The 25,427-nt window shown below is 46.5% G+C and overlaps 1 protein-coding gene across 4 annotated transcripts in view; it reads right to left on the bottom strand.

Annotated features, from left to right (window-relative positions):
• Positions 1-24,881, bottom strand: part of LOC140917174 (cystathionine beta-synthase-like) — a 54,065-nt gene extending 29,184 nt beyond the window's left edge. The window contains exons 1-3 of one of the 4 annotated variants that reach the window (XM_073359410.1): positions 24,728-24,880; positions 12,609-12,660; positions 3,009-3,218 (exon numbers count right to left, since the gene is read on the bottom strand). In XM_073359410.1, coding sequence (XP_073215511.1) covers positions 3,009-3,211 — 203 coding nt within the window. In that variant the 5' untranslated portion in view covers positions 3,212-3,218; positions 12,609-12,660; positions 24,728-24,880. Of the gene's footprint in view, positions 1-3,008; positions 3,219-12,608; positions 12,661-24,390; positions 24,674-24,727 lie in introns of those variants that run through there. The other 3 variants (XM_073359417.1, XM_073359426.1, XM_073359402.1) reach the window with 3 other exon arrangements.
• Between the last annotated feature and the right edge of the window lie 546 nt (positions 24,882-25,427).

Below are 25,427 nucleotides of genomic sequence, written 5' to 3'. Positions count from 1 at the left end.
TCTTTTTAAACATACAGAAGTTCACAACAGAAAGGACTCTCTAAGACAGCAAAACCCTGATCCAAAACTTTTGGAGTAATCAGACATCAGTGAAATGGTGTGGATAGCACAAGGTACATGCATTTACCTCACGTGGTTTCCAAACTTTTTTTCTGGGGACCCAGTTGAAGAAAATTATTGATGTCCGCGACCCAATGGAGCTGGGGATGAGGGGTTTGGGGTGTGGGAAGGGGCTCTGGGCTGGGACCAGGGATGAGGAGTTTTGGGTGCAGGAGGGGCTGGGGGTGCAGGAGGAAGTCAGGGCTCTGGGCTGGGGGTGCAGGAAAGGGTTCCAGGTTTTGGGGGGGGTCAGGGCTGGGGCAGGGTATTGGGGTGCGGGCTTACCTCTGGCGGCTCCCAGTCAGTGGTGCAGCTGGGGTACAGAGGCAGGCTTCCTGCCAGTCCTGGCACCGTGGACTGCACTGTGCCCCAGAAGCAGCCAGCAGCAGGTCTGGCTCTTAGGCGGAGGCACGCCCCCACCAGTTTGGAGTGCAGAGCTGGTGCTCGGAGCGGGGACAGCACGCGGAGCTTCATGGCCCCCCTGCTTAGAAGCCGGACCAGCTGCTGGCTGCTTCTGGGGTGCAGCACGGTGTCAAAACAGGTAGGCACTTGCCTGCCTTAGCTGGGCAGCACTGCCGATGGAACTTTTAATATCCCAGTCGGTGGTGCTGACCAGAGCGACCCTGTGCCTGCCATGCCGTGACCCAGTACTGGGTTGCAACCCGAAGTTTGAAAAGTGACTGACGTAGTTTATTGTCATCATTACCAACCACTTAATTATTCACTTGATCAGGGCAACTGCTTAATAGGTTACTTAAACTGAGCTAACTCTGGGTATGTCTACACTGGCAAGTTTCTGCGCCACAAGTTATACCCCTTTTATTAAAACGCTGGAATTAAACTGCTGTTGCGTGTCCACACTGTGCTCTTTGTGATGCTGGAGCGCATCCACATTAGCAGCTCTTGCAACCGCAAAGACAGCAGTGAATTGTGGTTGCTCTCCCACTGTGCAATGGCCGCAGGGTGCTTTGGGAAGGGTTTGCAATGCCTCATGGGGCAGGTACAGCATCACATGACGCAGGTTTCCCAATCCCATTGTTCCATGGGCATCCTAATACACTGACAGCTGCTTTTCAACTGAAGCGTTGGGGGTGGGGGGCAGAATGTGTGTGTGTATAGAGGGAGGGAAGAGAGACAGTGTGTTTTGCGGGACAGAGAGTCTCTCAACATGCTGTCTTGTAAGTTCAGACAGCAACAGGAAGCAACCAGTCCTGAGGCGGGGGAAGGGGAAACCCTGACATCAGCCCCCGCCTTCCTCCCTGGGCACTCTCTCTCTCTCTCTCATAAGCACACCTCTGCCTCTGTGTTCAACTGCACGAGCATTCCACATTAACGGTTTGCGGTGTGTCCCAGAGCAGATGAGCACAGCACACAACAGCTGTCAGAAACGGAGCTTTGAAGTGGGAGGGGCACACATCTCCAGGGCAGCCGAGTTCAAAACAATGAGCAGAGCGCGGACACTTGAGGCATTATGGGACACCTCCGGAGGCCAATGACAGGGCAGAAAGCAATTAAGTGCCTACACTGGCAATAGAGCGCTGGAGCCTCTGCACAAACAGCCTTACGAGGCTTGTTGAGGTGGGTTTTTTTGCAGCGCTGCAACTGAGGAGGTTCTATGCACAGAGTTGCAGTGTGTATACATCTGCCGTTTGAGTGCAAAAAGCTGCTTTACTGCAAAGAAACTTGCCCGTGTAGACAAGCCCTCTGGCTAATGCAGCTTCACATCAGCTTCTTTAAGCAAAAGGCTAATGGGAAGGGAATGTTTGTACATTGTTAGCAATGTTCTTTGTTTAGTAGAGTTGGAAAACTTATTAAACATCAAGAACAGGCTGTTCTAGCTTGGAAGGGGTATTGTTAATTTTAAGGAAAGAGATGAAAAGAGTTCTCTGCATCTCAAATTAGTAATGAGGGGGAGCAGGGAGGGAATTTATAAGATTTCAGACATTTTCTCCTTCTAGCAGATAGCGGCTACAATAAAAAGCATATTCACTGGCGAGATATACTGGGGGAGGGAGGTAAAGAATGATTCCCAGGTCAAAAGCAAGAGCTACAAAGCTGCGATCCACAGTCTGCCATGCTCTCACCATCTGAAGTAGGTTAGCATAAATTTCAGGCCTTCCAGGGAAAATGAATGCTTCAGTCATCTCTGCTGAGCATGCACATATAATCTCCATCAATGCCATGACTGCTCCAAACCATGGTTTGTCAACAAAAGCAGACTGGAAATAGTCAGACTAGATCAGTGATTTTCAACCAATCATCCGTGGACCCCCTAGGAGTTTGCAGACTATGTTTAAGGGATCTGCAAAAGATTGTCATTACCATAAAACGGTGGTTTTTCAACCTAGGGACCGCAGACTATGTCTAAGATTTCCAAAGGGCTGTACACCTGCATCCGAAATTTTTTAGGGGTCCATAAATGAAAAAAGTTTGAAAACCACTGAACTAGATGATCTAATGTTCCTTTCTGGCTGTAAGAATCTATGAAATGCTAAGCACAGATTAATGCTGCAATTACAGGTAGGTGTGACGAAATTCTTGGTGAATTTATTCATTTTTTGCCTGCATTTTTGGGGAGGGAGGGTTAAATAGCACCATTTAGGGAAGATGAAAGTGAATGTGTAAATATGAGAAAGCAAAAAACTGTCAAACACAAAAGATGACCTCTTGACCCCATTAAAGTCAATGGGAGTTTGCCTCTTTTATAACATAAGCTAGGTGTAAACATACTGAGCTTGCAACTGTAAATTATAGGTATCGGATACAAAAGTGTCCATATGCAAAATCATGCCAATTTAACTAACACAACTAAAAAAATTCACACCTTTAGTTAAACCCATGCAGTGCTTTGAAGGGACAAAGTCTTGGTTAACACTGAAAGGCAACAAGTAAAGAAAGGTATCACTTACAAAGTGGGGTGATAATGAGGGGATTCAGAGGGGGGTTTCCCCAGCTCCCAGGTACATTTGCTAGGGGTGTCAGGTCGGATCCACTCTCTCTCCTCACTGATGTTACAGGGCTCCTTCTCCAGCCCTCCGTTCAGCAGGCATTTAGCAGAGAAGTGAGAGCAGGAACTGGTGTCCATTTCTGCTTCTGGAGGAACTGAAGGCATTGTGTCTCTGAAAAGGAAAGAAGAACCTGCCATTAAGACTCACTTTGAGCTTCCTCAGAAGCAAAAGGATTACCTCAAAGCCACTTAACATATGCAGCAGACTACTTTAAACCCTGCTGTGTCATGATGTTACAGATTATTATGGAAGCAACCGAACATAAGAGCAATGTAGGCTTACACAACATACTGCTACTGTCTTGCCTTCATTATAACACACAAAGCTGAAGTCTTCTGGAATCTTCTGCTTTCCCCATTAGAGGAGGGGCTCAGACTCATACTGTTCTAGTATCAAGTTCCAGGGAGACGGCATAGCCTAGCCGTCTAAACATGCAGGTGGAGCCAGGAACTTCTGAGACCTAATAATGGCTCTGCTGCTAACTCTCTATGGTGAGCTTGGGCAAATCACTTAGCATCAGAGTCTTAGGCTATATCTACCCTAGGACTTATGTTGGCAAAACTTATGTCGCTCGAGGGTGTGAATAGCGAACCCCTCTGAGCGACGTAAGTTTTGCTGGGTTAAGCGGCAGTGTGCACAGCACTATGTCAGTGGGAGACCGTCTCCCTCCGACATAGCCACTGCCCCTCGTGGAGGTGGTTTTATGTCAATGGGAGAGCTCACTCCCATCAGCACAGAGCAACTATATGAGCGATCTTCCAGCCTTAGTTTCCCTATATATGAAAACAATAACATACAAGGGTCTTGTAAGGACGGGTAAGGGGTTGTGCAGCACCGTGACAACAGTAAGTGTTATGATCATGGTTCAAGCTATGAAGGGCTGATAACTGAAATGGGAAGTTGGGCTTGGCTTTGGTGCAGCACTGAGTGCAAAATTTGTGACCACATCCTGTGCAATGAGAATGCCGTGAAGACAGACTGGTATTAATTAGAAGCTGCCCACAGTTTACAGCAGGCGGTCTCAAAGATCAAGAGACAAGACTGATCAAGCAGTGGAGTTTCCCCCCAACAAAAAACAAACCACCACTTTCTACCCCAAAGAGCTACCATCTCCCCATCCTAAGCAGATGGCTGGCATGTATATACCCCCTGGATGATCAGACAGCAGTGCTGACTGACTCTAGACAGACCTGCATTTATCCTCCTAACCAGACAATGTGGCTATGTTGTAGGCAGAGGAGAAGTGGGTAGGGAATAGTCGTGTTAGAGAGGCAGTTTGTTTCACCTCTAGGCAGGAGAGATCCTCAATGGGTGGGTGAAAGTGAGAGAGAGCTGCCATAGAACTACTAGTCTGGCAAAAACCCAGAAACACCCCTGAAAACTCTGCCTCTGGGGAGGATAGGGGAGTAGGCATCCACCCTCTCTGGAGCAATGCTATGAGGGAAACTAACCTGGATGTGGGGAGAAACTTTAACAAAAGCCACAAAGAAAAATAAAGCCTGGAGCTGAATTGCTTCCAAGACCAAGCTCCACAGGAAAGAGCGGCAGGCTCGCAGGGCCAGTTTTATGAAGGTTTATTTAGTCACTCTCACCAATAGGGAATATGGAGTCAATTCTATGCAGATGGTTAACAGGTCTTATTTTAGGTCATGTGTCTACAAAACCCCCCACAGTGACATAACTTTTTTGGGTAGGGTAGCATAGCTGAACCCATGAAAATGCATTTGGAAAAGACATGGGAGGGGACATAAGAAACCCCATTGCTTGAACATATCAATTTTAAAAGGATTATAAACCCAGTACATTTGATGGGCATAACAGATTTGCCTTTTGCTCTGGAAGTTATTTTCTAGAGATATGCTGAAACCAGACCCTTTAAAATTTCCAGAGGGTGAAGAGAATCTGAGATCCCAAGTGCCAGATCCAGATTTCTCTGTGTTATGATTTTGGTTCCAGCTCAGAATGGCTTGAGAAAGCCATTCCTGTGACACTGCATCTCACAATGGCAGGAATCTCACAACAGCAGCTAATCCTATGAAACTTTGGACCCAGCAAATCTAAACCCTGGCCCTGATTCAGCTTCGAATTTGAACACCATCCTAAACCTAAATTGGATCAAAGCACTCTTCTTCATTTTATCTCCATTATTTCCCTCTAGACCCATGCCCAAATCTCTCTGTCCAGAATAAACCTATAAAGATAACATTGGTCAGTGGATTCTAGGGTATGCAGCTGTATTAGGGTATTGAGGATAGAAGGTAAATGATTCAGAAGAATCAATTAGTCAATATGCTCTTCAGGTTTATTTGTCTTTACTTCATTTGTGCATTAGGCCATAAGGCATTAGCCATCTGCAATGGCAGAATAGTGGCAGCAAGCAAAACAAAAGCTTCGTGGGGCATTCTCTGACGCAGATTCATTTTTCACATCTACAAAGACAGGCTCAAACCCCAGATAAAGTCACTCGCACATCAGTGACTGGCCAAGATTTTAAAAAGTGACTAGTTAGTTATTTTTTGGTGCCCATCTTGAGACACGTTGAAAGGGCTTGAGATTTTCCGAAGTGCTGAGTGCCCACCTTCGAAAACAGTTCCTTTAAGGGGGTCTCAAATTGGCCACCCAAAGCCTATTATTCACTTGGAAAATTTTGGCCAGTGTGATTATTGGTGTCAAAACCATTGCAGGCTCTGCTCTGCAGAGGCCCTGGCCTTGGGAGAGAGGGTGATGCGCCTCGACCAGGACCTCACTGGCAGAGCAGTGCAGGAAAGGTTGACAACAGCTATGCCTGGCTTTATCCCCTCACTTTCACGAACACTCCTCAGCATGTGTGAAGTGTAGGCCGACAGGATACGCATCCTGAAACTAAAATATCTGTGTACATGAACACATTTTTTCCAGTCACGAAAAAGATATTCTAATCCTACATTTAGGCCAAATTATGTCCTGACAAACCATAAAGCCCCACTGATTTCAAGGCAGGGCAGAATTTGGCCCTTTCAAAAAATGTAAACCAATTATGCTAGACAAATAGTAGCTGCTATGAGGCGCAACACACACAGCTGTTCAGATATGCTCTGCTGCATTTATTTTATTTTGTTTACAATTTAAATGGATTTTAGACTTTAACAAGGTTGCCCAGTTTTCTGCTGATATTATGCCCAAGATTAAAAGCTCTTCCACTTCATTTCTCAGAAACTCCTTGTAACTCTTTGGGACTTTAGCTTAAAATAGAAGCCTCCCAGTTTGCCATGTTCCTAAGCATAGATTTAATCCAAGAGAAATTTGATCCCCCTCCAGGAATCTTATTACTATTCGTCAAAGTAAAATCTTTCTCCTGTGCTTCAGAGCACAGGGGTTAAAATCTCCCACCATTAAGCCTTCTATACTGGGCATAAGATACTGCAAAACAAAGTGGACAGGACTGGTAAACAGGATTAGTAACAGTTGTGTGGTAGGGATATCAGATAAATCTGTAAATTCTGTTAAACAGCGGTTGAAAGATTCCCAAATATGGGAGAACAAATGAAGCCCTCTTATATTACTGCTTGCCAGGATACTGCCACACTGCCCTTACTGATTTGGTATTGGGGCAGCTGGCTACACCTGTCTCTTCCTTCCCCAGCCCAGCTGCTCAATGCTCACTTGGATCCAGACCAAGCCTATGCACCGAAGGTTGGTTGACTCAAGTTATGTCAGCATACAGCTGCTGACTTGTCTGCCACTCAGGCACATGGCTAAGCAGTTGCTTGCCTCAGAGCTACACCACAAGTGCTTGTGTCAAAGTAGAATGTGTTGCACCATGTGTCGGTATCTTAGTAGACCCCATGCTACTTTCCAGCTCATTGCTGGTATCTCACAAAGCATTTCACCTAGGGATCCAGTTCCCACTTTCTCTATCCCATAGATGTTGTGCCTTTTTAAAAACTCCACAGCCCCTCACACCGCTTTTCAGGTTCTACCAGATCTCTGGCAGAAGCATGGACCCTGCACAGCTCAGCATAGTTCTCACAAGTGTTGCTAATACAGGAGGTACAATTCACCTGTGTTAGAAATGTCCAAATTATTGTAATTTATTTATGTAGGGTCTTGTTTTTGCAGACAATAATAAAAAGGTACAGTTGTATGTTGGTGCCTCTGGCCCCCACAGATCCCCCTGGTGCTCACTGCATCTCCTAGCCCCCGCTGCTTCCCCCTCCCATTGCCCTGAGCTCCCTTCCGTAGCCTCATACCCCAGGCTCACCCTGTTCCTGGCCTCTTGACCACAGCACCAGATAAGACTAACCCAGTGACTGAAGCTGGGAGGAGGGGAAGAGCTGAAGCCCACCCCTGGACACTGCAGGGAGGAGCTGCTGCTTTGCCCCTCCCCCATCTCTGCCCAGGAGGCTGTCATGGCTGCAGGAAAACCCCCTAGGGCCACATGCAGCCACAGTAGCTGCACTTGAGAAATGCTGGCTTTGAAGACCATTTTAACAGTCAGCCACAGTAGTGTTATGTTGCTTATAATGTGTCTCTCATGTGTACTTATTTGCTTTTACTTAGTAGAGCTTTTACTGCTATGTATTCTGTAATGTGGGGGGTAGGCTAAGCAAGATACTGAATTTCCAAAAATTCAGCAAAGAAACAGGCAACAAAATCAAAGAACAAACAAACACAAGATTAAAAACCTTTTATCAACACTAACTGGGTGAACTGTATTTTAAACCTCCAGTAAAAATAGAATTAAAAAGCAAACATTCATGTCCATGTATGTAAAACCTAATAACGGACTATTTTCACAAGTTTTCACAGCTTGGTGTACGTGTAGCTATTGCTCTCTTTGCTGTCCCCTGTGCTGTGGAGTGGTAGGGGTAAGGGGGTACACCATGCTGCCACCTGTGTGTTGGGGTTGTAGGGAGCAGTGACCATGGAGTTCTCCAAGGACTGGAAAGGCTGCTGAGTTCAGGATCTTTGGGCACGAAGGTGAGTAATGCTTTGCAACATTGTTTGTTGCTTGAGTAATCCCATTATATCCTGGTGCATTTTCCAGTGTGCCTCTTGGTCCTTTTGCTTCTCCTGCAGTAGCCACTCTCTCCGTTCCCAGACCTTTTCCATGGTCATGGGGCCTCTCCAAGTCCTGCATTCACAGTCTGAGGCCATAGAGGATTGGAGAATCTTGCAGAACAGATCCTCCCAGTCCTCTTCTTGCTCCTGTTGAGGGTCAGATGTTCAGCAGGTGCAGAGGGGCACCCCTCGAGGCCCCTGATTAAAACAGACACGCTCCTGATTAAAACAGACAAATGCACCATTAGATTTGCAACTGCTATGGAAAGGAAAAGATGCGTCAGAATTCCTTTCCCTTACTCCCATAAATACCTTTAGAAATGCGAACTGTCACTTCAGCTTTGGAGCTGATCACTACAGCACCATTCTGCAGCTCAAACCATAGTCAGTATGGCCTAGTGGCAAGGGAGGGAGAAAAGAGGACCGTGGAAGCTATAAATGTTGGGCTCCCCTACCTGGGTATGGGTATAAGGAAAGTGCTGAGAGTGCTGGCAATATTTTCCACAGGCCACAGCGATCCGGGCTGATACTGACTCATGAGGCACAAAGGCAGAGAACCCAGCTGCTGGCAGCATCCCAAAGCCGCCCGTGGGCTCCAAGCCTGTTGTCACCTGGCGCCATTGCAGTACTCACCACAGGAGTGGCATGGAAAGTCTCCTATCACAGTAGAAGAAACCAGGCTGCCATCCCTAGAAATCACTGGGAACGGACTGTAAAGTATCTCCATGTGCGTTTCATGGAGATCTCTCAAGAAACTAAAACGGACAACCCTACACAGATAAAGTAGTCTGCCCTGGCTCCCTGCCTAGCTCAACAAGCCAAAGGACTGAAAAGCAGATGCCAACTACCTGTTTGTTCCACCGCTACCCGAGCGCAGGACACTGATCTGAAGGGGACGGTGTTATCCGACAGCCATAATGGTGTTTTTGAATTTATTCCCTATTCCCATTACATTAGGGAAGACAGCCTTCAAAAGGGAGTGCCTCTGTTTTGAGGTTGCGGATGGAATGGATGCCATTTCTAAATGGGGAAGAAGAACAGAGAGGGAGGGAGGTGACTTTTGGGAAGTGAAAAGCAAAGAAGTGAAAACAAAAAAGGAAAAACGCATGTAGACACTTACCAAACTCCCTTCCCCTTCACCAGCAGGTTCATCCACGCTTGTGTGGAGGGGCTGGCTCAACTCCAGCCAAGTTTCAGATAATTCCTGGCTTGCAGCATGCTTTGAGTCCACCGTCACGTCTTTATGTCCCCATGCATCCACCTCCTCCTCCTGCTGGCAGGAGTCTCCACCTTGGGCTCCTGCAAAGTGACCATCGTGGTCTGCAAGGTGCTGGTGGGGTCGCTGCCAGGTATGGCATGCAGGTCACTGCAGAAGCAGCTGGGCTGCATGACCGCACCAGATTTGTTGCTGCCCTCCCTGGCCTTCTGGAAACCATGACAATTTGCTTTCATGGGACCCTGCTGCTCGTCCCTGTTTCAGCATCCCCCTGCACAATTGGCACAGGCCATCAGGAAACAGCATTTCAAAAACCTAAAGGGGCAGGTTTTGGGTTTCTATGACCCTTGGGCAATGAAATTCAAAACTGTGACTAGAACCACCACTCTTGCAGGAACAGCGGTATTGTGGTACAGCTGCTGGAGGAGTCAGTCAACACAAAAACACAGCCGCTACACTTGCTCTGCACAGCTCTACACCACACAGGGAGGTGGTGTTATTGTTAGGGTTACCATCCCATCCCTTGACTCCCTTATGTCATTGATTTGTCACATGGGTAAGGGAAGGCCAAATCAAATTTTTGGAGCAGCACTAAGCAATGTAACCGTTGGTTAAACCTCGTTTTCAGTGTAGAATTCAGCCTGAAGAAATGTAGCTTTTTAACAAGTAACCACAAGCTAAATATAGGTTTTCCTTTTGTGTTGTCCTAAGACTGCAATGAATTGCACATCTGAAATAAAAATCATGGATACGACTTCTTCTTTGAGACTTTGCCTGTTAAAACAGGATAAATATTCAGCAGTGTTCCCCCCACTCCCACCCCGCTCCCTTGGCAGGGCTTTGTTTTTGCACTTGCAACACAGGTAAGGAGATGCCAGGAAGAATTGAGAAAGCCATTAATGAACCTTTCCCTTTCCAGAATTCTAAGTAAACAGCAAATGCTGGCCACATACGAGCACGAAGATGTTTTATTGCAAAGAAGGTTCAGAGAGTACTGTGTGCAGGGGAAAAGTTAAGCTTTAAAACATAGTAGCCAGCTCCTCCTTATCCCAATTTCTTAAAACTTGTGGAATTTATTATGTCCATTCCTATCTCAAATGTAGCAGTGAAAAGATTATTTTCCTCGTGTAAACAGATCTGGACAGATTAACAGAATCAATATTTAGCTGGTTTCTGCAATATTAAGCTTCAAATTAACTTTAATTTCAATTGCACATGTACACAGTTTTATTAATTGATTTTAAAACTGATGTACTGAAATGTATTAAAACTGATAATTACCATTTTAAACCTTAAAATTGCAGCTTGTGATAATTGCATTGTATACCTGAGGGCAACAGAAATGAACACCCAAGGAAAACAAATACACAACATACTAAGGGAAAAATTTCTTTAAAATGTTGTTTAAAATGAAGTGTTATCCCTTATTTTTCATGTGTTTCCCCCTTATTTATATCCAACAAAGGTGGACATACAGTTATTGTGTTGCTGTAACAAGGTGCTTACGTTGGCACGAGACAAATTTTAATGTAAATGCACCTCTACCCCGATATAACGTGGTCTTCGGGAGCCCAAAAAATCGTACCACGTTATAGGTGAAACCGCGTTATATCGAACTTGTATTGGTCTCAAGCACTTCTGTTATTAAAGCAGCCCCACCCCCCAGAGCATGTGTTATATCAGGGTAGAGGTGTATATGCACAACTAGGATGATGCAAGTCGCTTACGCCCACCAAACTGCAGGGCAGAGCAGGCCCAAGCAATGAGAGCAGGGGAAGACAGATATTTTCTGTTTGTAGTTCCTTAGCTCAGTGGCCTTAAGGAGAAGCTGCAGTCCTGCTGGAAGTACTGATGGGGCTACCAAACGTAGGTGTTCGGAGAAGCACAGCACTGAGCAGCCCTACAAACTTCTCCTCCAATGAAGCAATCTGGAGAAAACTCCCCAAGGAAAAGCAAAAGCTAGGAGAAATGCTCCCCCTTTGGCCCCTCCCAGGGGAAGGAGCAAACAAGCCCAAGTATGGTATGGAAAAGATCTGTTGAGAGTTCTTCTCAGTTGTAAGCTAGTACTGCCTACATGTATCAAAATAAACATCTCCAGTGTTAGAAGGCAAAATCCAAAAAGGAACTCCATGCTTTATAAGCTAGTCTAAGCCTATATAAAGTTAATTTCTCAAAGTCCAGCCAACTGTTTATTATGGCATGATTGGGACTTGTCCCCATGCCTTCATAGTTGTATGTTTGGCAGCTAGAAAAAGTATCTGGCTTAAGTCTTTGAAAGTGTCTCTGCTTTTTCTTAATATTTTTACAACTACTTCTACGGCTGTACAGCACCTAAGCACAATGGGGCCGCAATCCTGATCAGGGTCCCTCAGTGCCACTATAATATAAACAGACACATGTCATGTATCTGGAGGGGATATTCATTTAATAAACTGGAGAACCACGAGACACTGGAACCGTGTGATGATTCTAAAATGTTATTCTGAATTTTACTGATCATGCACCACTGATGAAAACATGGCTTCGGCCCACTAATCCATCTCCCTGGAGCGGATTCTTACACTCCAAGCATTTAAGCAGTTTTAAACAGTCACCATTAACCCCCCTCTTCTCTCCCCTCCACTCCCCCAAAACAAAGCCACACTTCGAGAAGTGTTTTTAATTTCTCCCAAATGTTTTTAATTTCCCTTTCCCGCCCTCCACAAAACAAAAAATTAAAAAGACAGCACATACCTAAACCTAAGACAGGGCATGTTTAGTCCTAGACAAGTAGTAAGTACCAGTATGAAGCCTGATATTTGACAGCCATAAGGGGTTAAAAACTGGAATTTTATATCACTGGGAAACTGGACATTTCCAGCTACCCAGTGGGACTCCGCATGTTGTTATATTCATACGAAGTCCTGATATACCAATCCACAATATCATGATAGTTTTAGTATAATAAACTTATTCTAGAGATTTTAGGACTTCCTCTGAGGCACATGTAGATATACATATGATTGATGAAACAGTTGGCCTCTATGTACATACACAAGATTATGTGTCTACAGGATTTATAGTTGATGTGTGTGTTTGCAAAGCACACACAGTGAGAACACTGAGTTCTGGAACAGCCAATACCTTTGTTATATTCAAACAAGGAGGAAGGCAGTGAGAGTTTGCCCAACAGGAAGGGATTTGCTTATTTTATTAGTGATACTAAGTGCTTCTGTAAGAGGGTCAATTATGAACCTGAAACTTACCACCAATGCCTTAAACTTTTTGCTTCAGGGGTCTCCAATACAGTTTGTTCTCCTAAAACAAAAAATGAGAAAAAAAATGTTTTGAAAGACTCTTCTTAAAGAGAAAGAACAACCTTCTCTGTGTGTACAATATAGAAACAAGTAATGCCATCTTTGAAAAGTGCCATTTGGCTGGCTGCAGTGGGTAAAGAACAGAAAGGTTGTATATTGTAGCAACAAACAGCAAAGAGACAGCTTCCATCACTGGGCTCTGATTTCGCCAAGTCACCTTGAGCAATGGCTATGCAAAGGGAAGGCAGTAGACTGGTCTGTAGCAGAAACTCTGGACCAATTCAGATTATTCAGTCTGTGCATAAAGCTTTTAAGCCTGGTTGCTACATCGCTTCCAGATGTATAAAAGAGTGATATGCTTGAATATTTGCTACAGAAGAGCTTGTATCTATGTGCTGGAGAAAAAGTATATTTGCAGCCTGCTGCCCCCATTGAAACAGGGTTGTGAGCCCAGGTGCTGGAACTAGAGGTGCTGGGGGTGTTGTCACACCTCTTGGGTTGAAGTGGTTTCCTTCATTTACAGGATTTACAGTTTGGTTCAATGGCTCTCGGCACCCCCACTGTAAAAATCGGTCCAGCACCCCTGGTTGTAAGGAAGCCCATTCTCTCAGAGACACCCCCTATTCATGGAGATATCCATTATCTCCTTCCTCTTATATTCCCCCCTCACAATACCTACTTAAAAACAGATCTTCTGCTCACTCCTTTACTTGGAATTTTCTTCAGCTAGCAGCCTGCTCTGAACTTTGCTTTCCATATCAGTGCCAGCCAGGCCACTGGAGTGGCTCAATAGATTGCTGGAGAGATCTCAAGGGCACCAGTTTGAGTCCCAACTACGCCAGCAGGGGCTAAAAGTTGTCACTCTGATCACTGGGATCTGGACTGAGATCACCAGTGTGACAACCATCCACATCCCAACTGGCACCTCCATGGGGAGTTCAGACTGAGTGAAAACTCAAATGCCTTTCTGTCCCTAGGGTAGGTCCCTACAGAACAGGGTTGAAGACCAGACTAGGAAACTGTTCCTGACACTGTCTGCATTGTACTTTCCCCCTCATTGTACAAGAAGTCCATTTCCAAGGCTATTTATCTGACGCAGTGTGTGCGCGTTAAACATCCACAAAATAAAAAAAATAAAATAAAATAAAGTTCCCACATAAGATCTAACATCGCACCTGAAGCTGAAGTTAAGTTGTCCAAAAACAAAACAAAACACAACCAAACAGGTTTATGAGTGAGATCTGATGGCTATCTGAGGGCTGAATGCTAAGTAGAAAGTAGGGTGCAGGACTCCATCATGCCTTGTCTGGAGAATGGGACTATATTTCTCTGCCATTTATCCTAGTTCTTGACTTGAGTTTGCTACAGAAAGAGGTGGAAGATGGAAAGAGCAGTTTGATGTCAGTATCTAGTGGCCCCAAACATCTGAGTCAGATCAGTTAGCAAGGCCTTCAGAGGCAGGTACACGTACTGCTGATACACACTGCATTTCTTAATCCCTTTACTCGTTGGGGTGGGATTCTCAAAAGCACCTCAGAGCTGGCCTTACTCTGCTCTCACTGAAGTCAATGAGAAAACTTCAATTGACTTCAATGGGAGCAGAGTTAGGCCAACACAGAGTGCTTCTGAAAGTCACATTCTAGAAACAAAGCACAGAGAAGAGTGCTCTGGTTAAGAATGCACCCTTCTCCCAGAGACTAGGGGTATGTCTACACTACGAAATTAGGTCGAATTTATAGAAGTCGGTTTTTTAGAAATCGGTTTTATATATTCGAGTGTGTGTGTCCCCACAGAAAATGCTCTAAGTGCATTAAGTGCATTAACTTGGCGGAGCGCTTCCACAGTACTGAGGCAAGCGTCGACTTCCGGAGCGTTGCACTGTGGGTAGCTATCCCACAGTTCCCGCAGTCTCCGCTGCCCATTGGAATTCTGGGTTGATATCCCAATGCCTGATGGGGCTAAAACATTGTCGCGGGTGGTTCTGGGTACATATCGTCAGGCCCCCGTTCCCTCCCTCCCTCTCCCCATGAAAGCAAGGGCAGACAATCGTTTCGCGCCTTTTTTCCTGAGTTACCTGTGCAGACGTCATACCACGGCAAGCATGGAGCCCGCTCAGGTAACCGTCACCCTATGTCTCCTGGGTGCTGGCAGACGTGGTACGGCATTGCTACACAGTAGCAGCAACCCCTTGCCTTGTGGCAGCAGACGGTACAGTACGACTGGTAGCCGTCATCGTCATGTCTGAGGTGCTCCTGGTCGCCTCTGTGAGGTCGATCAGGAGCGCCTGGGCAGACATGGGCGCAGGGACTAAATTTGGAGTGACTTGAGCAGGTCATTCTCTTTAGTCCTGCAGTCAGTCCTATTGAACCGTCTTATGGTGAGCGGGCAGGCGATACGGACTGCTAGCAGTCGTACTGTACCATCTTCTGCCGAGCAGCCATGAGATGTGGATGGCATGCAGTCCTTCTGCACCGTCTGCTGCCAGCCAAAGATGTAAAAGATAGAGGGAGTGGATCAAAACAAGAAATAGACCAGATTTGTTTTGTACTCATTTGCTTCCCCCCCTCCCCTGTCTAGGGGACTCATTCTTCTAGATCACACTGCAGTCACTTACAGAGAAGGTGCAGCGAGGTAAATCTAGCCATGTATCAATCAGAGGCCAGGCTAACCTTCTTGTTCCAATAACGACAATAACTTAGGTGCACCATTTCTTATTGGAACCCTCCGTGAAGTCCTGCCTGAAATACTCCTTGATGTAAAGCCACCCCCTTTGTTGATTTTAGCTCCCTGAAGCCAACCCTGTAAGCGCCCCTCCCAGCGTCAGAGCAATGGCAAACAATCGGGCATCTGAGAGTGCTGTCCAGAGCACTCACAATGGAGCACTCTGATGGGGCTAAAACATTGTCGCGGGTGGTTCTGGGTACGTGTCGTCAGGCCCCCGTTCCCTCCCTCCCTCCGTGAAAGCAAGGGCAGACAATCGTTTCGCGCCTTTTTTCCTGAGTTACCTGTGCAGACGCCATACCACGGCAAGCATGGAGCCCGCTCAGGTAACCGTCACCGTATGTCTCCTGGGTGCTGACAGACGTGGTACAGCATTGCTACACAGTAGCAGCAACCCATTGCCTTCTGGCAGCAGACGGTGCAATATGACTGGTAGCCGTCATCATCGTGTCCAAGGTGCTCCTGGCCACGTCAGCTGGGAGCGCCTGGGCAGACATGGGCGCAGGGACTAAATTTGGAGCGACTTGACCAGGTCATTCTCTTTAGTCCTGCAGTCAGTCCTATTGAACCGTCTTATGGTGAGCAGGCAGGCGATACGGATTGCTAGCAGTCGTACTGTACCATCTTCTGCCGGACAGGCAAGAGATGAGGATTGCTAGCAGTCGTATTGTACCATCTTATGCCAGGCAGGCAAGAGATGAAGATGGCTAGCAGTCGTACTGTACCATCTTCTGCCAAGCAGCCATGAGATGTGGATGGCATGCAGTCCTTCTGCACCGTCTGCTGCCAGCCAAAGATGTAAAAGATAGAGGGAGTGGGTCAGAACAAGAAATAGACCAGATTTGTTTTGTACTCATTTTCCTCCTCCCCTGTCTAGATCACACTGCAGTTACTCACAGAGAAGGTGCAGCGAGGTAAATCTAGCCATGTATCAATCAGAGGCCAGGCTAACCTCCTTGTTCCAATAACAACGATAACTTAGGTGCACCATTTCTTATTGGAACCCTCCGTGCATTCCTGCCTGAAATACTCCTTGATGTACAGGCACACCCTTTGTTGATTTTAGCTCCCTGAAGCCAAACCTGTAAGCCGTGTCGTCAGTCACCCCTCCCTCCGTCAGAGCAACGGCAGACAATCGTTCCGCGCCTTTTTTCTGTGCGGACGCCATACCAAGGCAAGCATGGAGGCCGCTGAGCTCATTTTGGCAATTAGGAGCACATTAACCACCACACGCATTATCCACCAGTATATGCAGCACCAGAACATGGCAACGCGATACCGGGCAAGGAGGCGACGTCAGCGCGGTCCCGTGAGTGATCAGGACATGGACACAGATTTCTCTGAAAGCATGGGTCCTGCCAATGCATGCATCATGGTGCTAATGGGGCAGGTTCATGCTGTGGAACGCCGATTCTGGGCTCGGGAAACAAGCACAGACTGGTGGAACCGCATAGTGTTGCGGGTCTGGGACGATTCCCAGTGGCTGCGAAACTTTCTCATGCGTAAGGGCACTTTCATGGAACTTTGTGACTTGCTTTCCCCTGCCCTGAAGCGCATGAATACCAGGATGAGAGCAGCCCTCACAGTTGAGAAGCGAGTGGCGATAGCCCTGTGGAAGCTTGCAACGCCAGACAGCTACCGGTCAGTTGGGAATCAATTTGGAGTGGGCAAATCTACTGTGGGGGCTGCTGTGATGCAAGTAGCTCACGCAATCAAAGATCTGCTGATATCAAGGGTAGTGACCCTGGGAAATGTGCAGGTCATAGTGGATGGCTTTGCTGCAATGGGATTCCCTAACTGTGGTGGGGCTATAGACGGAACCCATATCCCTATCTTGGCACCGGAGCACCAAGCCGCCGAGTACATAAACCGCAAGGGGTACTTTTCGATAGTGCTGCAAGCTCTGGTGGATCACAAGGGACGTTTCACCAACATCAACGTGGGATGGCCGGGAAAGGTGCATGATGCTCGCATCTTCAGGAACTCTGGTCTGTTTCAAAAGCTGCAGGAAGGGACTTTATTCCCAGACCAGAAAATAACTGTTGGGGATGTTGAAATGCCTATATGTATCCTTGGGGACCCAGCCTACCCCTTAATGCCATGGCTCATGAAGCCGTACACAGGCAGCCTGGACAGTAGTCAGGAGCTGTTCAACTACAAGCTGAGCAAGTGCAGAATGGTGGTAGAATGTGCATTTGGACGTTTAAAGGCGCGCTGGCGCAGTTTACTGACTCGCTTAGACCTCAGCAAAACCAATATTCCCACTGTTATTACTGCTTGCTGTGTGCTCCACAATATCTGTGAGAGTAAGGGGGAGACGTTTATGGCGGGGTGGGAGGTTGAGGCAAATCGCCTGGCTGCTGGTTACGCGCAGCCAGACACCAGGGCAGTTAGAAGAGCACAGGAGGGCGCGGTACGCATCAGAGAAGCTTTGAAAACCAGTTTCATGACTGGCCAGGCTATGGTGTGAAAGTTCTGTTTGTTTCTCCTTGATGAAACCCCCCGCCCCTTGGTTCACTCTACTTCCCTGTAAGCTAACCACCCTCCCCTCCTCCCTTTAATCACCGCTTGCAGAGGCAATAAAGTCATTGCTGCTTCACAGTCATGCATTCGTTATTCATTCATCACACAAATAGGGAGATGACTACCAAGGTATCCCAGGAGGGGTGGTGGAGGAGGGAAGGAAAATGCCACACAGCACTTTAAGCACAGCACTTTAAAAGTTTACAACTTTAAAATTTATTGAATGACAGCCTTCTTTTTTTTGGGCAATCCTCTGTGGTGGAGTGGCTGGTTGGCCGGAGGCCCCCCCACCGCGTTCTTGGGCGTCTGGGTGTGGAGGCTATGGAACTTGGGGAGGAGGGCGGTTGGTTACAGAGGGGCTGCAGTGGCAGTCTGTGCTCCAGCTGCCTTTGCTGCAGCTCAACCATACACTGGAGCATACTGGTTTGGTCCTGCAGCAGCCTCAGCATTGAATCCTGCCTCCTCTCATCACGCTGCCGCCACATTTGAGCTTCAGCCCTGTCTTCAGCCTGCCACTTACTCTCTTCAGTCCGCCACCTGTCCTCCCAGTCATTTTGTGCTTTCCTGCACTCTGACATTATTTGCCTCCACGCATTCGTCTGTGCTCTGTCAGTGTGGGAGGACAGCATGAGCTCGGAGAACATTTCATCGCGAGTGCGTTTTTTTTTTCTTTCTAAGCTTCACTAGCCTCTGGGAAGGAGAAGATCCTGTGATCATTGAAACACATGCAGCTGGTGGAGAAAAAAAAAGGGACAGCGGTATTTAAAAAGACACATTTTATAAAACAGTCGCTACACTCTTTCAGGGTAAACCTTGCTGTTAACATTACATACATAGCACATGTGCTTTCGTTACAAGGTCGCATTTTGCCTCCTTCCACCGCGTGACTACCTCCTCAACCTTCCCCCCTCCCTGTGGCTAACAGCGGGGAACATTTCTGTTTAGCCACAGGCAAACAGCCCAGCAGGAATGGGCTCCTCTGAGTGTTCCCTGAAGAAAAGCACTCTATTTCAACCAGGTGACCATGAATTATATCTCACTCTCCTGAGGATAACACAGAGAGATAAAGAACGGATTTTGGTTGAATGCCAGCAAACATACACTGCAATGCTTTGTCTACAGTGATTCCCGAGTACGTGTTACTGGCCTGGAGTGGTAAAGTGTCCTACCATGAAGGACACAATAAGGCTGCCCTCCCCAGAAACCTTTTGCAAAGGCTTTAGGACTACATCTAGGAGAACCGCAAATGCCAGGGCAAAGTAATCCTTTCACATGCTTGCTTTTAAACCATATATAGCATTTTAAAAGGTACACTCACCAGAGGTCCCTTCTCCGCCTGCTGGGTCCAGGAGGCAGCCTTGGGTGGGTTCGGGGGGTACTGGCTCCAGGTCTAGGGTGAGAAACAGTTCCTGGCTGTCGGGAAAACCAGTTTCTCCGCTTGCTTGCTGTGAGCTATCATCTTCTTCGTCCCCAAAACCTGCTTCCATATTGCCTCCATCTCCATTGAAGGAGTCAAACAACACGGCTGGGGTAGTGGTGGCTGAACCCCCTAAAATGGCATGCAGCTCATCATAGAAGCGGCATGTTTGGGGCTCTGACCCAGAGCGGCTGTTCGCCTCTCTGGTTTTCTGGTAGGCTTGCCTCAGCTCCTTCAGTTTCAAGCGGCACTGCTTCGGGTCCCTGTTATGGCCTCTGTCCTTCATGCCCTGGGAGATTTTCACAAAGGTTTTGGCATTTCGAAAACTGGAACGGAGTTCTGATAGCACGGATTCCTCTCCCCAAACAGTGATCAGATCCTGTACCTCCCGTTCGGTCCATGCTGGAGCTCTTTTGCGATTCTGGGACTCCATCATGGTCACCTGTGCTGATGAGCTCTGCATGGTCACCTGCAGCTTGCCACGCTGGCCAAACAGGAAATGAGATTCAAAAGTTTGCAGTTCTTTTCCTGTCTACCTGGCCAGTGCATCTGAGTTGAGAGTGCTGTCCAGAATGGAGCACTCTGGGATAGCTCCCGGAGGCCAATACCATCGAATTGTGTCCACAGTACCCCAAATTCGAGCCGGGAACGTCGATTTAAGCGCTAATCCACTTGTCAGGGGTGGAGTAAGGAAATTTATTTTAAGAGCCCTTTAAGTCGAAATAAAGGGCTTCACTGTGTGGACGGGTGCAGGTTTAAATCGATTTAACGCTGCTAAATTCGACCTAAAGTCCTAGTGTAGACCAGGGCTAGAAGAAACTGTCTTGTTACATCCCAGGCAACAGCCAATCTGTGCCTCTTGACACAGAAAAGATGACCTGACTGTACTGCAGGTACCGAAGTGGGAAAGCAGAGAAATCTGAAGTCTCATTAAACTAGTGTATAACTGTGGTTTTCCAAGAATCTTCTAAACTTTCTGATACTCAGATATTGCAGCATTTGGTGACTTATAAACACCCACAAGAGGCAAACTCAGGAAGGACTCTAGGGCCATGACTCAGCATATGCTTAATCTTAAACAAGTAGTCCAATTGAAGCCAAAGGTGCTTTGCTGGAGTGGGGCCTACCTGAATTATACTATGGCTCTGTGGAAGACGTACATCTCAAGAGAGGTACAGAGGGGCTTTTGGGGTTCAAAGCTGTTCAGTCCAATTCTCTCGCAATAGTCTTATCCTATAGATGAAGATGAATGCACAGCTGTTTCTCTGCATCAATATCATTCTTCCTCAGTGCTGAACTGATATATCCAAGACCTCCCCTGTGGCTTGAAATAAAAACCTTTTTCCCCTGCCCCTTTAACATTACCAGGATGTTAAAACTAGGGTTGATGGCAAAGTAATGGTCAACATTGGGTATCAAACTACTCAGAGCAAGTTCAGCAAAATGTCCCAGGTTAACACTTCACACAGAAAAAAGGACTTCCTGCATACAGATCTGGAGCTAGAGACACTGGTGTACTGAGTACCAGGACTTCTCATGAGGGTGTGTCAAATCACCTTGCTGACCAGTGTTTTGTTTTTTAAACACACACACACACACACACAGTCCAACAGATTTTCTGCATAACAAGACTCCTGTATAGGGTTGCCAAACCTCCTGGATTTTATGGGAGTCTTCGGGAATTAAAGATTAATCTTTTTAACTGAAGACTGTCATTTGATGAAACCTCCAGGAATACGTTCAACCAAAATTGGCAACCCTACTCCTGTACAAATATCAAAGCATGAGAGCATTAGAGAAAAGAGACTGGAAAGTTTCTGTACCTAATCTGGAGATGGTAACTTTCATTATCCAATTCTGTATTTAAGTGGACTACTTTTGTTTATACTAACAGCAGATCTGACCTTTCCTCCCCAGAGCATAAATATGTAGAGATACTCTGCACTTCTATAACGCTCCTAATGTATAGCTCTCAGAGTACTTTACAGAGCATAGGGCGGGAAGTATTATTCCTTCCATTATACAAGTAGGGAAATGGAGGCACAGAAAAAAATCAAGTGACTCGCCCAAGATTACAGAGAGCAGGAAATGGAATTCTGATCTCAATTCCTAGTTCCACATGCAATTCACTAAACAGCTGCTGTTCCACAGTCCTGTGGTACATCTCTTACTTGGGCAATATCTGTAATGAATGCTGGTGGAAAGGGGCACCTGTCCCTACTGAACAGAAGTGCAGTTAGCAGTTCTGGATTACCTGTTTCTTGTAGAGAGACTAAGAGTAAGGCACTCTCAGACCTAGTCTGTACACAAACTTGAGCTAGTTGTAACTAAATCACACCTTTAGTTAAACCAGTGAAAACCCCTCGCTGGATATGTATATCTGTTTGTACCTGGTTCTCCAGGTTTAAAAATGAAATTAAGTGTATCCACATAAAGTTGCATCAGTTTAACTAAATCAATTTTAAAAAACCCCACCCCCCGCAAAAAAAAAAAAAAAAACCAACCAACCAAAACCCAGAACCACCAGATTTTAGGTAAACAAGTTTAAGTTTGCATAACGTCAAAGCCTCAGACACAATACGAACTTGATGCAAATACAGAGAAATGCCATAATGCTTCTCATGAAAACAGTTTAGATTAGCAGTAATGAGTGGACTAGCCAAAAAATTAAGCTAACTCAGCAGCACTGTTCTTTAAAAATCAAAGCAAAACATTTTTAGAGGCTTCCCGTACAAGTTATGTGGTGTAGAGACATTTCTTGTAATCTAACACCTCAAGGAATTAAAATGGTCAGGCGTTACTAAACACTGAGTAACACCCTCAAGTTAGAATTTTAACATATATTTCCTTAATGTGCTAAGCATAACAGAGCTTATACCTTGGCAGAGAGACAACACTGAAGCAAGCTTGCCAAAAAGCAGAGCTACATCATGACAAATCCACTGTAACAACTTCAAACCCATATTAAAACAAAAAAAGCAGGATTTTGGCTTTTTATTTTTACAGCAGTGCTGCTGCATCACCAAGGTGACTGAAACAGAAGCAATGAGTTACATGCCTCCTTTTCCAACCCCACACACAATGGCATGTGGTAAATTACAGACTTAAGAGTTGCTGAGTCACACTCAATAAGGTAGAACTGTGGTAACTGAATCCCCACGCATTTGGATCAAAGCATATAATACTTGTTCAGGCAACAGTATGCAATGATCTCATTAAACTTTGTGCATGGTGGGGTCTCTTATTCCCAGAATTACTAGACTAAGCAACTACGAGTTTTATAAAGAACGCCTTCACCCAGCAGCATGTGCTTGTTTCTCCATCCCAATTTATCTCCCTCCATTTTACCCCTCATCCATTTTATTCTCATTATATATGAGGTCTCCAGGCTCTTGTTTCACTCCCCTCACTACACTGGAATTTCCTTCCCCTTATTGAGTGTTCAGTCCTGCATGGTGCGAAGTACTCTGACTCCAATTCACCAGAGTCCCATTGACATAAATAGAACAATTACTTATTTAAAAGTGGACCACAAGGCTAGTTACTTCATTGGATTATGGCCAGCATGCTCAGCACCTTGCAGGACCAAGCACTTAGAAAGATATGGGATATACAGAAAAAATGACGGACTGTATTTATTTTAAAAAGGGGGGGGGGGAGAGAATCAGATCTATTACTGGTCAATTCAATAATGTTTTATTGGTATTAGAATAATCATTTTTACTGTGGTAGCTCTCAGAGGCCCCAATCATATTCAGGTCCCCACTGTACTGGGGGTTGTATAAAACACACAAAACATTCCCCAGCCTTAACAAGCTACATAAGTGTTGTAAGAACAACATGTAAGAGCCCTTGGGTTTTTGGCAGAGGGAAGCCCAGGATGGTGAGACAAAGAACTAGTGCCAAGCCTGTAAGGGACAGGGAGAGAAACTGGAACACTAACACAACAAAGCAGCCAAACATGACCGATACACTAACAAACAGGCAAAGGAGAAAAGGAGGACTTGTGGCACCTTAGAGACTAACCAATTTATTTGAGCATGAGCTTTCGAGACTCACTCAATAACAGATGTAGGCTTCCCAGCAGTTAACTCCCAGCCTTTCCCTCCAAATTTGTACTTTTCTTTACATTTCTGGTGGCCCTCCCACAGAAATGTTAACCCCTGGGCATCACAAACCTTCCATCAATCAATATTACTTGCAAATCATCCATTTCTAGAGTAGTTCCCACCACTTTCTGTTTTTCTGCTCACCCCAGGAAACAAAATAACCTCCAAATACATTTTAAAAATACACATTCCACAGGCCTGTGGAAAGACAATATTTACTATCCTTCTTTTATCAGGATAAGCACTACTGAGATGAATACAGTAAATAAGATTTTTGATAAATTAATTCACAAGAGATCTTCTTGATAAGAGGATTTTCCATCCAAAAATGTTTTCTCTACTGTCCAGCAGATTGCATGATGTTCTAATTAGCTTTACCCATCTTAAAAACACTAGAATTTAATACACTGGAATTTTGCCAGAACAAAACCCAATCAAACACCATTTACCCTCTGAACAGTAACTGTAGAAAGCTATCCACTGCTATCCCATCTGCAAAAGCTATCTGTAATTCTAGTTCACACTAGGTGTCTAAAGGAGATCCTGTTTCTAGGGCAGCATATTATGAGCACCAAGGATTTCAGCAAGACTTGGAATAAAAGAAAATGACTGGAACTTGGCACCTTGATATCTCTATGTGCCAGCCTAACACTATCACACATTCATACACATATTCATCATCATAGCAATTGGTCAAAATCTCATCCACCAGGATAACAGTCTCCAGATTTCAACCAGCACAAGCAGTTTATTTCACGCCGTTAATTTCCTAAAGGCCGAAGGACAAAGCAACAAGAACTAGACAGCTTTGTTCCCCAACTCCGACCATCGCATCAACGTTCACCCTACAGCATCCAGCAGGAGAGGCGGCTGACTCCAATCTCCACCATTGCCTGTATTTATTTTGGGGGGGAGGATATAGCGATGTAACGATGGCGCGGGGCTGGGGCACAGAGAATACCTTCGCTCCCTTTCGGGAAATCTCCAAATCAGACGAAGAAGGGAGGGGGGAGAGGAGAAAGCTAAACCCATTCGCCAGCGCCACGACTGCCACCTGGGTAACCTGACCTCTGGCAACCCCATCCACCGGCTGCAGCACAAGCTGATGCAACCGGAAAGCGGCAGGGAAGAGACACGCCCCGCACAAAGAACACGCAGATCGGGCAACAACGACGAAACCCCGGCAGTGCGGCGCATCTCCCCGGCCAACGGGAAGCCCGCGGGCTGCCCAGGCCGCTTCTCCCTCCGCCCGCTACCCCACGTCCGACCTCTCCCATCCGCACGCCGCTCGCACGTGCCTGGCCCGGCCGGGCGGGAAGAGAGGCGCGGCAGCTGCCCGAGTCCCGCTGCGCGTGGATGAGACGCCGCCGCAGCAGCCGCGGCCCCGCAGCTGGTGCCCCGCGCGCGTGCGAAGGGAAGTCTCCCGGGCGTTCCCCCTCTCCGGCTTTTGGAGAGGGAACGCGCGCTGATTGGCCGGGCCGGGGGCGGAGGGGGACACGCCCCACCAATAGAAAAGCAGAGTCGCTCTCGCGCCTGTGTGCGGCCGGGGCTAGAGTCTGCTGCGGGAGGGTGTAGCTGGCCGGTTTGTCTGCGGGGCCCACGCAGCAGCAGCAGCAGCAGCAGCCAGACTGCCTAGGGCGAGGACGCATCCTAGGTCCGTCCCTCTAGCCCATCAGATAAGCACCAGCATCCACTCTAGAAGGAATGGGGCTACAGTATTTTTTCTTCTACCGCTCCAGGGAGCTAGCTACAGATATATGCCACGGTCCTGCAACCGGACTTGTTCAGGCAGGCCCCTTTGTCCACACAGGTGCCATTACAGGAGTAGGGTCGTACACACACCAGCTCTGCACTGGTGAAAGCTGCTGTTACTCTGGTGATGGGTGCCATCAGAAGAACCTAGAGGGATATTAGTGAACAGCTGTAGAAATAAGTTATTTTACAGCATTTCACACAGCAATAAATAAGAAAGTGGGGTTTTGTGTTTTAATGGGCAAA

This window comes from Lepidochelys kempii, chromosome 1 (genome assembly GCF_965140265.1).
Source record: "Lepidochelys kempii isolate rLepKem1 chromosome 1, rLepKem1.hap2, whole genome shotgun sequence".
NCBI lineage: Eukaryota > Metazoa > Chordata > Testudines > Cheloniidae > Lepidochelys > Lepidochelys kempii.
The sequence above is the reverse complement of the archived record's forward strand: the minus strand, read 5'-3'. Positions and strand labels throughout refer to the sequence as shown.